Source organism: Camelus ferus, chromosome 10, assembly GCF_009834535.1.
Source record: "Camelus ferus isolate YT-003-E chromosome 10, BCGSAC_Cfer_1.0, whole genome shotgun sequence".
Classification (NCBI taxonomy): Eukaryota; Metazoa; Chordata; class Mammalia; order Artiodactyla; family Camelidae; genus Camelus; species Camelus ferus.
The window spans coordinates 44,077,678-44,093,420 of NC_045705.1; the positions used below are offsets into that span (position 1 = coordinate 44,077,678).

The window sequence follows — 15,743 nt, forward strand, 5'->3', positions numbered from 1 at the left end:
CACAGGTACAATACTCCCGTATCTATGAGCATTTGGCGATTTCACAGTCATATACATCAAGTCCTATACATGATTTTGTGTATAGGTACAGGCTTCTGACTTCTTCATTATGTCTCCAGCTGGGCTCTACCCAGACATTTCTATATTCAATTAGAATATAGAATATATTCCATATTCAACTCAATATAGATAACTTTATATATTACCTTTAATGAAATTAATTTCTTCACTATAATAAGGATATAATAACTTCTAGAAATCGCATATACAGGTGACATATTATTTATAAGTTTCATTTCAGGAGAGTAAAGAGGGTATCAAAATTTTTTTTTTATAGAAAGAGGGTCTCAGGACAGATTGGGAAGGACTGGTGATTTTAAGGGCGCTGATACCTGTGAGTTTTAAATTCTGTGCTCAGAGAGGCTTAATTAGAAGGGCAACTGGTAATCCAGATTTGAACCAAAGAGCAAATCTAAGCAGTTGTCTTGCACCAGTTGCTCTGATCATCAGATTGTGGCCTAGATTCAGATTCAGGCCAGAATCTGAGAGACTGAGAGGGATGAACAAACCCCAGAGAACCATCATGAAAATTACAAGAAGACCTTCAGATTCTATCACTCAGCCGGAGTTTTAGAGTGAATCACAGACTCAGGCTGACCCCGCCGGCCCCGCCCTGAGAAACCCACAACCACATCTAGCCCCACTCTACAAATGCACAAAGGGAGGTCTGGATAAGGGGTTGGGGAGTGGGGAGACAGACCACCCATATGGCCAGCTCAGGTCGGGAGCCTGGGAGCCAGATAATGAGAGGCCCCTTCAATTAGACATTATTCAGTCATTTAGAGCAGGGTCCGAGCCATGCGGGGAAAGGCTGAGATGGAGAACACAGAGGAGAGTAAGACCAGAGAACATGTCCAAGCCGCTCTGGCCCAGACTTGCCTCCCGTCCAATTAACCTGACCAACCTTCCCAGCTCAGAAGGCAGCACTTACCTGTTGTTACTCCAGCAATGGCGTTTGGAAGGTCTCACCACCTGGGCCCACTTAAGTGGTTTATCGAAGTACACCTGTGTTACTTTACCTCCATGGAGTTCTGGAACACAAAACGATCTCTATCCCTGTACGTTTATCACTGCGTTTTGGCCCTCCTTGCAGGGACTGGAGACAGTAGATTTGTCCTTTGACCTGGCTCTGCGGTCGGTCAGGCTCTTCCCACTGTCCTGGCTGCCTCGCCAGTTAAAGAAGAGAGGGACATTCGTGAGAGCAGTAAATCCGACCCTGGGGAATAAAGGCCGTGCAGGAAGGTAGCCCAAGCGTGACCCTGGGACCCTGTCTCCACCGCTCGTAAGTCTGGTAGACAAAAAAATCCCAAGGTTGGGCTCAGCAACCCCACTCCCAACCCCGCCCGGGGGCCCTCACGGAGGGGTGGGGACCCTGTGTGCCGGGCTGAGATTTTGACACCCCTGGTAAGGTTATCATTCATCTCTGGTTTTGGGGTTTTGGAAATTAAACACAGACCTTGTCAGTTCGCTCACACAAGTGCTAGCTGTCTGCGAAGGAAGCACGGATCTGAAGGAGACCTGACGGCTGGCGGGCGCTCCCAGCACGCGGCTGCGGCTGCGCAGAAACGCGACAGGAAGCTGGGCTGGACTGCAGCCTCCCCTCACCTGTAGGGCCGCCCACGTGCTGGAGGTCCAGGTGCCCGTATGGAGCCTGGCAGTTTCTGCACATGTCTGGGTACCAACCTCCCATTTATCCATGGCAGGGTCCAAAGCTGGACTGAGAGGTTTCTCAGTTATAAGCTGACATTTAGATCTTTCTCTGCAGCCTCTGTTGGGTCTGGGGGTCGGCCTGGGCCCCGCCTGACAGTAGCATAAAAGCTGGGCCTCCAGCGTGGGCTGAAGAGGAGGCTGCGGAGAGGCCAGCACCTGCAGCCCAGGCTGTGACGTCAGGGCTGCCCGTGGCAAAGGCGGGGCAACACAATTCACATCTCCTACCGCTCCAGCATTCCCAGAATCATTTTCCTGTGTTTCTGATGGAGGAATCACTGGCTGTGGAACAATTACTATGTTGCAAACAAAGCATTATGGCTGGAGGCGAGAGGAAAAAATAGCAGACACTTTGAAGTCTGCTTTCCTTAGGGCTTCTGTAGCAAACTTCCCAGGTGCAGAGCAACTTGAAGCTCTTAGAGCCCTCCGGGCAGCTGCTGGATTACAGATAACTTGCAAAGGAAAAGGAAGAAAGAACAGTCAGCCTACTTTAGATAAGAGGCACACAACTAGTCCCAGGAAGTGGGGAAGGGGTGCACTTGCAAGCCAACAGCGGCGGTGTCTGCCTGAGCATCAAGAAAGCTGAATTCAAGGCTTTAAAAAAAATGAAACTATCATACCCCCTGCTTTTAAGAATTAGAGCAAGAAGGGATAAGGTTATTTTTAACTCAGTTACTTGCTCACTGCTGATGACGCACGCACTTTTGTTGCACCCAGGTGGTTGTATAGAGAAAGCTGTGCAGGCTGGAAAGAGTTTAGGACACAGGTGAAGTGGTCTGCATTTTCATCTGACCCTCTCAATTTCCTATCTTTGTGACCTTCCTGTCCTCAGTTTCTCATCTCAAGCTTAATAGGGCTGTTGCGAGGATTAAATGAGATCCATGGGAAATGCTTATAACAGGACCAGGCATATGACAAGCATCCCATTAAGCATTAGCAGTTATTAAGCATTTAACCACCAGTTTGAATATGCAGCAGCTAATTTGTGAATGAGCTAATGTTTATGATCGAGCAGTGGGATTGTGTCACAGTGCACGGGCTAAGTCGCCCATCCCTTCAGTGGGCACTCATGTGGACAGGGTCATCCTTTTCCTGTAGGGCCTAGCTCCATTCCAAGATGGACTTCTCTTCCATAAAATGTTAAACTGGGCAAGATCCAAACAAATCCTTTTGTCCAGACCATTTAGTTTTTCAAGTATACAACTCAGTGGTTTTTAGTATATTTTCAGAGTTGATCAATCATCACCGTAATCTAATTTTGAATCATATTCATCACCCCAACCCACAAAAATGGTACCCAAGAGTGGTCATTTCCCATTTCCTCCCTGCCGTCCCCCAGCCTTAGGCAACTACTACTCTCTATAGATTTGCCCATTCATCATTAGTCAACGGACATTTGATTGTTTCCACTTTTTTGGCTATTATGAATAATGCTGCTGTGAATATTCATGTTGCCAAACATAGCCTCCATATCCTGCTTATCTAATTGAGACCCGAGGACAGAGTTTTGAATGGAGTAGAAAAGACAGCTGTATTTCTTTGCCAGGCAAAGGAGGTCACAGTAGGATAATGCCTCCAAGACTGTGAGCCTGCTAGGGAGAGAAGGAAGGGGGTTTTATAGCAAAAGTTCAAGCAGTCAAGGGGCAGAGCTAGTTTCCAGAGAGATCGAATACAGGATAACAAATTGTTGCAAAGTTGTTCTTATTTTTGCAGACCCAGTGGTTGCCTTGCCTTTGCTGGGTATGACGTTCACCTCTGGCTTTGGGACTCTTAATGTTCTTGTACATAGAACAAAGGATGCATAGGAAGGAGCTCCATGGAAAAGCTCTAGAGAAAAACGTATGCAGTTTAAAGTCAGGTTGATAAATGCTTTTACTCTTTTAAGCAGGCTGAGGCCTGCAGCTCAAACAACAGATCTAAGAAAACCACAAGAGGTCAAAAACAACTGCAGATATGCACGGTTGGGGGGAGTTATGAACAACAAGATGTATAAAACACCCAACTGCTGTTCCTGGGGTGTTGGGGTCAAGAGCAGGGCACTGGGGTCATGAGGAGGGCACTGAGCATCATATGATCCCTGCACACAGCACCACGAGGGGGCTGGGCAGACGACCCAAGCCTTTCTCCTCTCCAGCCCAACGCTCAGCAAGAGCATGAGAAAAACCTGTTAAACCACTATACAGTTAAGCAGTTACAAACACCATTGCAGATATCAGGTGGTCACCAATGATGACAGTAGGGTCCTGCTTGGTTACAATTATGTACAAGTTTCTGTGTAAACGTTTTCATTTCTGAAGGTTTCATTCATGAAGGTTTTCGCTTCAACTATTTCATTGAAACCAACAAGGAAACTAAGACCCAGTGAAGGTAGGATTTGCTCCAAATTACACTGCTAATAAGTGTCAGAAAAATTTTTTTCTTTTAAAACAGTTTAATTTTGTACAACCTAAAATCAATATAACTTCAAGACCAAAGAGGGTCTCTAGTCATGTTAAAAAATCAGAGTCTGAAACCCAATTTATATTTGTCCTGAAATGGAATCAAACTTTAATTTGAGGTGAATAAAGATAAGAACAAATCCCATTTCTTGAGCAATTAGTCTGGGTCAGGCACTGCATAACATGCTTTCTCTAATTCTCAAAGCCACATCGTAAATAGGTGCTATTATTATCCTTCTTTTAAAGATGAGGAAATTGATGCTCAGCAAGTTTTTTAAGTAACATGTCCAAAATCACACAGTTAATAAGAGGCAGATCTGGGTTTTAAACCCAGGGCTCTAACTCTTCTTGTAGAATGTCCTATTAAAAAAACTAACAATTATGGCTAAAACCCTAATAAGGGGCTTCTAAGAACCCACTGATGACTTGAACTGGACCCCAACTGTCATGCCCACTCCTTGTCACATGTGTTGGTAATTTCTCTTGGTGGGGTTGTGTTGATTTGTGGTGGTAAGAACCCAGACACCACAAGCATCTGGGATGCAATGAAGTCCTGATTCTCTTCCCTTAAATCCAATTTTCCACTTGGTTTGGCTAGGGCAGGAGGATGTCAAATTCCGTGGCAGAGGTCAGTCCTATAAAGAGTTTGTCTCTATTTACATAATTCATTAGAATGTTTCACGAGGGGAAAATCCATCTTCACTGACATTAGCTTTGGGATGCAGAGAAGAGATCCCACGCTTAGATTTCAGTGTTAGCCACACACACAGGTTTAGATCTGCAGTTTCAATCAGGCATATTTATTTACATGTGGAAATTCCCGGTGGGGAAGCTGAAGAACACAACTTAGGAGTGGTCCCCAAGTGGGAAATTGAACAGTACACTGAGCTCCTTTTATTTCCATTTAATTTACCATCGGTATCATTACCATGATTTTGTTAATCATTTCACTAGCAATGATGTAACTTGGGACGGAGGTAATTGCAGCCAAATGGGGAGGATGCGTATCTGCAGTATTGAGTTAGCAAAGGCGTTCATTCACCTTTTTAGGGGTGGGTATTAGTTCTTTCCTTTATTCATGGAGCAGAGAGCTGCCTTGAAATGCTGAAGATACTAAGAGCTCCCTGCAGCTTAATGAACTCTATACTTGGTTGAAGAGAGGTTCCTGTAATTTTCAGCTCAGTGCTGCCTAAAAGTGTATCACGCTGCACAGGGAAGTGGCTACCTGAGACTCTCAGAAGTCCTTATGAAACAGGCCATGCCTGCCCCATGCTGAGAGCAATATGGAGTAAATCATCATGATTTTGCAATCAGAGACCTGATTCTACTATTTGATAGCTGTGTGGCTTTGGGCAAGTTACTTATGCTCTCTGAGTCTCTATTTTCTTATTTATTCAAAAGAAGGTAATACTATTTATCTCATAGATTGTTAGGTAGGAAATGAGGGAAGATGGATATAAGACTCAGGGCATTCCTTGACCCATAATAAGGGTTGATTAAATGCTCCTTCTGTCCTGAAAACCTGCTGGTGCAGAGGACTTTTCTGCTGAGTCTCAGGATTTTTTAGGAACCAAGGGCAAGAAAAGTTTTGAGGAATGACTAAAGGGAATTATCTTTGGGCCAGTAAGGATAAAGAGGGAGGGGCTATACACGTGTTTGTGAGGGGACTCGGTCTCCAGACTCCAGGGATCGTCTATGTTTGAGAGCTGGAGTCCTCGTGTGAGCCAGCCCTGGCTCCCTCTGCCCTTCACCCTGGGCCTCTCCCCTCACCGCTGCCTCATTACCCTCACTGCTTCCTCTATTTCCTCTGATGTGCTAGACATCCCTCCTCAAGTTCTTTCTACAGCTGCTCCTTCTGGCTGGTCTTCTCCCCTCCCCTCCCCTCCTTCACTTGGCTGAAGCCTCCTCATCCCCTTGGTCTTGACTTCTGTCATTTTCTTTGTCACATCCTCACTGGACAAGCCCCTGACAGGCTCTCACAGATCACCCTGTGCTTCTCTTCCCAGCAGAGATTGGTTTACAGCTAAACGGGCTTCTGTTTGTGTGGAATATTTCAATTTAAAGTATCACCAAACAGTTCCTTGAAACCTGGGTCTGGGAGTATTTGGCTTATACCATCTCCCTTAGAGGTGTCACTTATTGAATGACTAAGTTCAACACTGGGGACGATGAAGAGGGGTCTTTGATGTTGATTGCTGAACTCTCACAGTCTTGGCTTAAGACTTTCAAGTTAAGGCAGGAAGACAAAAGTATTAACAGTAATGGACACAGTGTGCTTTCTCTCTGCCAGGAGGTTTTCTAAGTACTTCTGTGCACTACCGTATTCAGTCTTCACAACCACCTCATTATTACTGTCATTCCCATTGTAAAGATGAGGAAACTGAGGCATAAAGATCTTTCTCAGGTAATTAGTGGCAGAGCCATGACTTGGACCTCCACAGTCTGGCTCCAGAATGCGTGATCTTCACCACTACATTATACTGCTCCGCACACATTTCTTCTGCCTTAGAATACTCTCTCCATCTCCAGTTCTCCCCTTCTGACCACAGTCACACATGTTTTGGGCCTCAGATTCTGGGTGAAATAGTACTTGCTCAGGGGGACCTTCTCAAGCCCTGGTTGTCAACACTCATAGCATCCTGAATTGTATATCCACAAGTCCTGACTGGTTATTTCTTTCCCAGTGGCAGGGCACATCTGATTTCTCTCTGGACTTTCTGTAGCAACTATCACGAGTCTCAGCACATAGTAGATGCTCAAATACTGGTGGTCAAAATGGAATGCTCCAGTGTCCTCAGAAGCCAGCTGTTAATAATACCCGTGTTTGGTGATACATCATTACACATAAAATAGGTATAAATTTGACCCAGCTATTGCACACTAGGGGATTTACCCCAAGGAGCTAATCAGGCAAGTACAAAATAATGTGGGTGTCAGGATTGCTGACAATGGCAAAAAATGAAGGACATGCTCAGAAGGTGATCAATGAGGGACAAGTTAAATAAACTTTATGTTTATCCCATCCAGCCACTGAAAAGGATAATATACAGATTTACAAGTGATGATGTAGAACCTTCTCCTTACTATATTGGTGAATGTTAAAAAAAAAAGAGCAGAAGATTAATAACTCACTATGCTGAGAGCTTACTGTCAGGCATGATGCTAAAAACCCTTTTACAAACATCAGCTCATTCAATCCTCACAACAGTCCTATGGAATAGGTTTGTTCTGTTATGATCCCTGATTTATAAAGAAGTAAACTGAAGAGTAAGTGGTGAAGCCAGATTTCAGCCCATGGTTATCTTCAGAGCCTGCAATCTATATTTTACCGTCTCTGTGATCCTATGATGTAATACTGCATAAACATTATGACAGAGGCTGCCTGATACCCCTGGACATCCATCCATTTCTCCCTTCTTTCCTGGCTATAGGATTTCTTGCTGGGCACATGACTGCCAGAACAAGGACTACATTTCCCAGCGTCCCCTGCAGCTGGGTATTGCCATGTAACTTAGTTCTGGCCAATGGGATATAAGCAGAAATATTATGTACTCCTTTGGCATTTCTCTCAAGCTCTCTTTCTCTCTTTTGTTCCTTCCTTCTTCTGCTTTCCTGGGTTGCAAATGCTGTCCTTTGGACCATGAGGTGGAGGCCACAGACAATACAGTGATGAGATAGAACAAGCCTGGATAACTGACACCATGGAGAACCTTGCCAGTCCTGAACCCCCACCCAGACTTCCACGGGAGAAAGAAATGAGCTGCTGTCACCTTTACATCCTCGTCATTCTGGTTGTCTGTCATTTGTAGCCAAACATAAGCTAACACATGCACGTGGGTGTGCACATGCATAGAACAGTTCTTGCAAGCATGTTCATCATCATGTTCACAGCGGTTGCCTTAGGATGGTGGAATTTGTAATGATTCTTACATTATCTTCATAATTCTCTGGGTACATGGGCCACTTCTTACAAAAGCAATACCTCAAGATAAAAATATAGCATTAATACCCTCTACCTCCTACCCTCCAGTTTCAGTTCAGTGACTGAATTCTCACCTGCCCTCAGCCCATCCGCAGTGCTATGACCCAGGATGACAGCTCACTGTGACTCTGGATGACAGCTCTCCGGGGTGTACTTCTTATTTATTTATTTATATTTTCATTTATTTTTAAACAATTTTTTATTGAGTTATAGTCATTTTACAATGTTGTGTCAAATTCCAGTGTAGAGCACAATTTTTCAGTTATACATGCACATATATTCATTGTCATTTTTTTTTTTTTGCTGTGAGCTACCACAAGATCTTGTATATATTTCCTTGTGCTATGCAGTATAATCTTGTTTATCTATTCTACATTTTGAAATCCCAGTCTGTCCCTTCCCACTCCCCTTCCCCTTGGCAACCACAAGTTTGTATTCTATGTCTATGAGTCTGTTTCTGTTTTGTATTTATTTATTTATTTATTTTTAGATTCCACATATGAGCAATCTCATATGGTATTTTTCTCTCTCTTTTTGGGCTTACTTCACTTAGAATGACATTCTCCAGGAGCATTCATGTTGCTGCAAATGGCGTTACATTGTCATTTTTTATGACTGAATAGTATTCTGTTGTATAAATACACCACATCTTCTTTATCCAGTCATCTGTTGATGGACATTTAGGCTGCTTCCATGTCTTGGCTATTGTAAACAGTGCTGCTATGAACACTGGGCAGGGGTGCACTTCTGACTTGCCTGCGTCGAGGCTCAATCTTTCATCTGCAAAATCTTTCATCTACTGTACACCACCATGTTAGGTGTGGGTTAGAAGGATTAGCTCCATGCTCTCCTCCTCTCCAGGAGGGAAATAAAACCAGAAAATCAAACTACTTAATGCCTCCAGAGAGAAAACAGGTGGAAATACACCTGCAGTTCATATATTTATTCAATAAATATCGATGGTGGGCCTATCTATTCCTAGCTCTGCTCTAGGTATGAGGCTACAGTAGTAAACAAGGAGTCTTTGCTCTCATGAAACACAGCCTAGAGAAAGGGACAAACACCACCAGCAGGATTTAAAGGCGTCTGGGTTACCCTACCTTGCCGAGCTGGTCAGTTCCACTTCCCAGAAGATCTAAATGTCTCACTGCCTCATTCATTCACTTGACAAACATTTTCTGCGTGCCCAGAAGCACCAGGCTGTAAACCGGGAATTTAAAGGCCAGCGGGATAATCTGTTCTCAAGATTCAGCCAGTCTGATGGGAGTGGCAGCACTGTAAACTGGCTGCAGAGTCAGGACTCAGACCTCCCACAAGCCTCTGTCCTAAGATCAAACAGAGCGCCCAACCCTGCCTGCAAGAGGGGTGCTCAGGAGGCTTTGGGGCCACAAGCGCTGAGCTAAGTCCCGAGGACGAATGGAAACTGCCCGGCTATGTCTCAGGCCCAGTGGAAATGATTCTTTCTGAAGTGCAGGCATCAGCAGCAGTGAAATCCCTGGGGGCCCATAATCTCTCAGGTACACCAGAGGTCTCAGCTAAAGTTGAAAAATGGGATTCAGTTGTCCACAGGATAAACGGATGAGTTGGGTTTCCTAATCCTGAAACGCGGCTGGACCTGAGGGGGATGGAGGGGGCTGGGGAAGAGAGGGGGTGTCTGATCAGCTCTTGGTCCCCAGCCTGGTCCCACAGCTGGAAGAGTTGTCTTCATGAGGGGCTGTGTGAGTCCTGGGGACACGAGCATCCTGCTGAAGGGACAAGCAGTGACCCTGTTGGTGGGAGGAGGAGGGCAGTTTGGCACTATCTGTTAAAATGTAAAACCTCCAATACCAGGACTCAGTGGTTCTCTTTCTCAATACGTTCCTTAGAGATGCACCCACACCTGCCTATGAGAAGACACGTAAAGAATGTCGACTCTTTGTCATCTGTTGATTATTTGTCATCACTAAAAAAAACAAGCCAAACAACAAAATGGAAGGAGAGGAAGCCACTTAAATGCCAGTCTACAAATAAACCTCATCTGTTCTCTGTGATGCAGGAATATGCAAAAGTTAAGAAGAGTGTGGTGGAGATATGTACTGACATGGAAAAATCCGTAACACATACCCACGAGTGAAAAAGGGGCAAGCTGTGGACCTGTACAGAGCATGATACCATCAGAGGAAAGAGTAATCAATCGTTCCCATAGAAACTGTATAGCAGAGAGCCTGGAAACATAAACGCCAAAGTGACAACATACATTAGTTCCAGGAAAGGGAGAGAAGAATTGGTGTTGGGGAGCCTTATCTTCACTGCTTTGATTTGTTTAGAAGGGCGACCTAGTCAACACGGTCACAAAGTCACACATTAACTCGTGTAATCTTAAAGATAGTTTCTTTTTCAAGTATTAAAATATAGTAGAAGTTGGTGGCGGGTAGACTCCCCTTTTCCAAACCTCCAAGGAGCAGAATTCCTATGCCTCAGATCACAGCACCATCCCAAACCAGTCCACTCCCCCAGCACGTCCCACGCCTGGCCCTGCACTGAAACAGCCCTCTGCCTCCCCGACGGTCTCAGAGGCCAGGCACCTAGCTTCTCCCTTCAAAGATTCCATGAGAGCTGTTTATGGCACTTTGACATTTGTTCACCCCGAGCTAGCTGCAAGGCGATTCTATGATTACAATGGTGGTTTTTCTTGGTTTTGTTTAAAAAAATTTTTTTCGATAAAGAGAAAAGTTGAACATGTAATGTAAACATTCAACCTGGTGTCAAAACATTTCCACCCAAAGACTTTGGAAATTGATTTTTGCAGTGAGCAGCTGGGAAACAAGAGTTAGAAGTTCCTCGTGTTTCATTCTATTCGTTGGCAAGAGGTGGTGCGGGTGTCCATTTAGAGCAGCAGTTGCTCCAAGTATGGTCCTCAGACCAGCAGCTTCTCCATCACCTGGGAACCAGTTAGATCTGCTCGTGCTCAGGCCCCACTCAGACCCACAAAATCAGAAACTGTGAGGGCAAGGCCTAACCATTGGAAGGTTAACAAGCCCACCATGTGACTCATGTGCACACTCAAGTGTGAGTACCTGATTTTCTTGGAGAAATAGGAATTGCCTCTGGGAAAGCTGTACATCTACAAAGTGCCAGCCTGCACAAAATTCTGTTCACGTTTCTACCCTCCTTCAGATCTCAGCTGAATCATCACTTTCTCAGGAAACATGTGCTAGTTCTATGCTTCCATAAACCTCAGAACACAGGCATATTTTACATTTATTTATGTGCTCATTTGATTAATACTTGTCAGGGGACAAGATATAGCTCAGTGGTAGAGAGCATGCCTAGCATGCAAGAGGTCCTGGGTTCAATCCCCACTACCTCCATGAAAGTAAATAAAGTGCTTAATATTTGTCCCCCCTCCCTTACCACCACACACCGTAATCTGCTTGAACAGACTACGGGGCTAGCACTCAAGACATATTTGTGAATGAATGAATGAATGAACAAACAGATCCTTCATAGAGAGTTTTTTCCTGACTTTTCAACACATTTCCCACAAGTCCACAATGAAGCTTTCTTTATCAAGATCATCCCTATTTTCCCAGACTTGAGATCCTGGGACCTTTTAAACTTGTCACATTCATTCATCTCCAGGTACCAGCCAGCTGCCATTTCCTGTGGATTCTTCCACCGGAAGGTTTCCTGCGCCTGAGTGGCAACCCCACTGCCCCTGGCCGAGCTCATCAGCAGTCACAGGTAAGGCGAGTAGTCTCTCAGTTAGCTCCAACTCCCTCAGATCACTCTATTAATTTCATTTAACGACTGTGTTCATTACAATGATAGCCCACAATTATTAGTATCTGATTAGCATTTTAGAGTTTCCAAAGTGGAAACTAGAGTTTCCAAAGTAAAAATCAAATCTATTTACTTTGGTTAAAATATTAGCCACCATGTATTGGTAACTAATGTGCCAGGCACTGTAGTGATTCCTTTGAGTTTGAAGGAGATATTTATTATTTATTCTATGTTTTCATGGAGGATAAAGCTAGGGTTGGAAGGGCCTAAGTAATTGGTGCACAATTACTCGGCTCCTTAGTGGAGGGGCAGGATTTGGCCACTGGTTCTGGCTGATTCTGTGACCTACTCTCTGTGCGCTAATGCTCTCCACTTGTCCTTTATCCACAGTCCCTCAAACTGCAAGAACTCAGGTATCTGGACTCCACCCCTGGCACTTCCTTGTTACTCCTCCATGTCACTCCTGCTCAAAGCCATGCAAACGACGGTAAGTGGGTATACTGGAGAAGATGAGCTCTGGGCACAGACTTGGGTTCAAATCCAAGATGTATGATCCACAGCAAATAGTTTATCCTCTCTGAACCTCAGTTTCTTTTTCTGTAAAGTAAGGAAAGTTAAAACTATGACCTCACAGGGTTGCTTTAAGAACCAAATGAGACAGTGCAATTACCAGCGTACTCAGCATAAGCTAACCATTACCATGTCTACTTCTACATCTTTTTACATCAAATCTGAACTCAATCCACCTGTTAAGGCTGCATGTAATCGGGCTCCTCTTTTCCTCTCTAACTGCATTTCTCTTTATTCTGAAAAGACTTACCTTTTTGTTCTCTGAGTACATATCAATCATTGCCATTGCTCTATTTCCAATTATAAAAAAAGATGGATGCTCTTTGAAAAATAAAATCAAACAACACACAAAACTACAGAGAAAAGAAAAAACATTTTCCTGATTCCCACCCCCACCAAAAACTAACCACTGTAAAACAGCATTTCTTCTGTGTGTGTATGTTTGTGTGTCACTGTACCTAGATTATATTCTGAAATATGATTTCTTTCACTTAACAATATTGAAATACATATTTTCATGTCAGTAAATATAGATCATATCATCATTTATAACAGCTGCATAGTATAGTTTAACATATAGTATGGTCTACTGATGGACTGTATTGGTTAACTACTGCTGCATAACAAAGCACCCCTAAACTCAGTGGCTTAAAACAACTTTAAGAAATATGCATAGTCTATATAAATTATAGATATTCTATACAAATTCCATATATACATATCACATGTCTACAGGTTGGCTAGAGTTTGGCTGACCTAGCCTGGCCTCTGCTGGGCAGTTCTGCTTCAGTTTATAGCTGCTCAACCTATAGACTGGCAAGGATGGCTTTTCTCCATGTGTCTCTCATGCTTTCTGGGGCCAAAGAGACAACTGAGGCATGTTATGGAGAATACAAAAACACAAGAGGGAAAGCATAAACACCTGAAGTCTGTTAAAGTTTAGGCTTGCTGTCGCTTCTGTCCACATACCATTGACCAATGCACACCACATGACCAAGTCCAAAGTCAAGGGATGGGGAAATGGACTTTACTTATGAAGAAGACATGCGCAGACTGAGGTGAAGAATTAAGACCAACTATTCAATTTATTTCATAGACAATCAGTTTTGATTCCAATTTGTTATTATTATGGGCCATTTTTAACCTCTTTGAACATACTCTTTTGTTTACTTGTCCAATTTTATCTTCTTTTGATAAATTTCTAAAGTCAAATTGCTATGTGATACAGATGGCCAACAGGAAAATAAAAAGATGCTCAGTATCACTAATTATCAGAGAAAAGCAAATCAAAATTACAATGTGGTATCACCTCACACTGGTCAGGATGGCCATCATTAAAAATTTCACTAATGATAAATGTTGGGAAGGTGTGGAAAAAAAGGAACCTTCCTACACTATTGGTGGAAATGCAATTTGGTGCAGCCACTATGGAAAACAGAATGGAGATTCATTAAAAATCTAAAAAAAGTCTTACCATTTGATACAGCAATCTCATTCCTGGGCATACATCCAGAGAAAACTCTGATTTGAAGAGATACATGCACCCCAATGTTCATAGCAGCACTATTTACAATAGCCAAGACATGGAAGAAAACTAAATGTCCATTGACAGATGACTGAATAAAGATGTGGTGTGTGTGTGTGTGTATGTGTATGTGTGTGTATGTGTGTGTGTGTATAAAATGGAATACTACTCAGCCATAAAAAGAATGAAATAATGCCATTTATAGCAATATGGATGGACCAAGAGATTATCATACTAAGTGAAATAAGTCAGATAAAGACAAATATCATATGATATCACTTATATGTGAAATCTAAAAAAATGATACAAATGAACTTATTTACAAAACAGAAAGAGACTCACAGACACAGAAAATAAACTTATGGTTACCAGAGGGGAAAGTTAGGGGAGGGATAAATTGGGAATTTGGGATTAGCAGATACAAACTACTATATACAGAATAGATAAATAAGGTCCTACTGTATAGCACAGGGAATTATATTCAATAACTTGTAATAGCCTATAATGAAAAAAAAAAATGAAGAATATATATGTATAATTGAATCACTATGATTTACACCAGAAACTAACACATTGTAAATCAACTATAATTTACAAAAATCGCTATGTCAAAGAGCATATGCATTTCAAATATTGATGCATACTGTCTAATAGTATTCCAAAAAGATTGTATACTCCTAGTAACAGTGTAAGAGAGTGCTGGTTTCCTCATACTTTTGCCACTACTAGATTTTTGTCAATTAAATTAAAAAAAAATCTGTGCCTTGATAAAGTATGATATCTTAATTTTATTGCATCTATTAATGAGGTTAGAAATATTTTTGTTTGTTGGCCTTTTAGATATATACTTTTTGAATGACCCCTTCATGGCCTTTACCTCAACTCATTCTTTTTGAAATAAAATTAGATTTTCACAAAACTAGGATGAAGTCCCTGCTAGCTTCTCTTAACCGCACTCTTGTGGAATTTTGTGTGCCATCACCTCACCACCATCCCTCTTACTGAGCAAATGTAATCAGCTAAGTCAGCAAGAAGGCAAAGCACTGGAAAGGTTCATGCCCTTCACCTGACTGGGAAAAAGCCATGGATATGAGATAGCTACGGAAGGTCAGAACCTGGAGCCAGTCTTCCAGGAAGGGTGACGATTCTTGCTTCTGATGGTGCTGACTCAGAAGGAAGAGGCATACTACAAAATTACTTTTTTTTTTTCTCAATGGCAAGGAAAAATTTCTCTATAGTCAATGTTATGGGATATCTGAATGGTTTCTAGTTAAGGGCATTTTAATTTAAATGTTCGCGCATCTAAAATCACAGTCCCAGTTGGCAGGTTCTGGGAAGAAAACGGCAAATCCTAAATCCTTCTGGTGTGGCTAGAAATGCTTTAAATTCAGAAAAGAATGTCAAGAGAGTATTCCTTCCCACCCCTTTGCCTTCTTCCAGATCACTCGATAGGGAACCTGAGAGTTGGGGAGACTGGAATGATCGAGCTGGAAGCTGAATGATATGAGAATAACAACAAAGACAATAACAGCTTACACTCATATAGCACTTTTTAGATGTCTGGCATTGCTCTACCCACTTTACATGTATGTTAACTCATTTAATCCTTAAAACAACCATATATTTTTTGAGGTATTAAAGCATACCTCATTGTATTGCACTTCACCTTAGTTCTTTGTAGATACTGCTTTTATTTTAT

The 15,743-nt window shown here is 42.7% G+C and overlaps 1 protein-coding gene across 1 annotated transcript in view; it reads right to left on the reverse strand.

The window, feature by feature from the left end:
* The window catches only part of SLC6A5 (solute carrier family 6 member 5), an 88,011-nt gene extending 79,570 nt beyond the window's left edge, over positions 1 to 8,441 (reverse strand). The window contains exons 1-2 of the mRNA XM_032488862.1: positions 7,976 to 8,441; positions 1,080 to 1,222 (exon numbers count right to left, since the gene is read on the reverse strand). Of these exons, the coding sequence (XP_032344753.1) occupies positions 1,080 to 1,085 (6 nt within the window). The 5' untranslated portion in view covers positions 1,086 to 1,222; positions 7,976 to 8,441. The remainder of the gene's footprint in view (positions 1 to 1,079; positions 1,223 to 7,975) is intronic.
* Between the last annotated feature and the right edge of the window lie 7,302 nt (positions 8,442 to 15,743).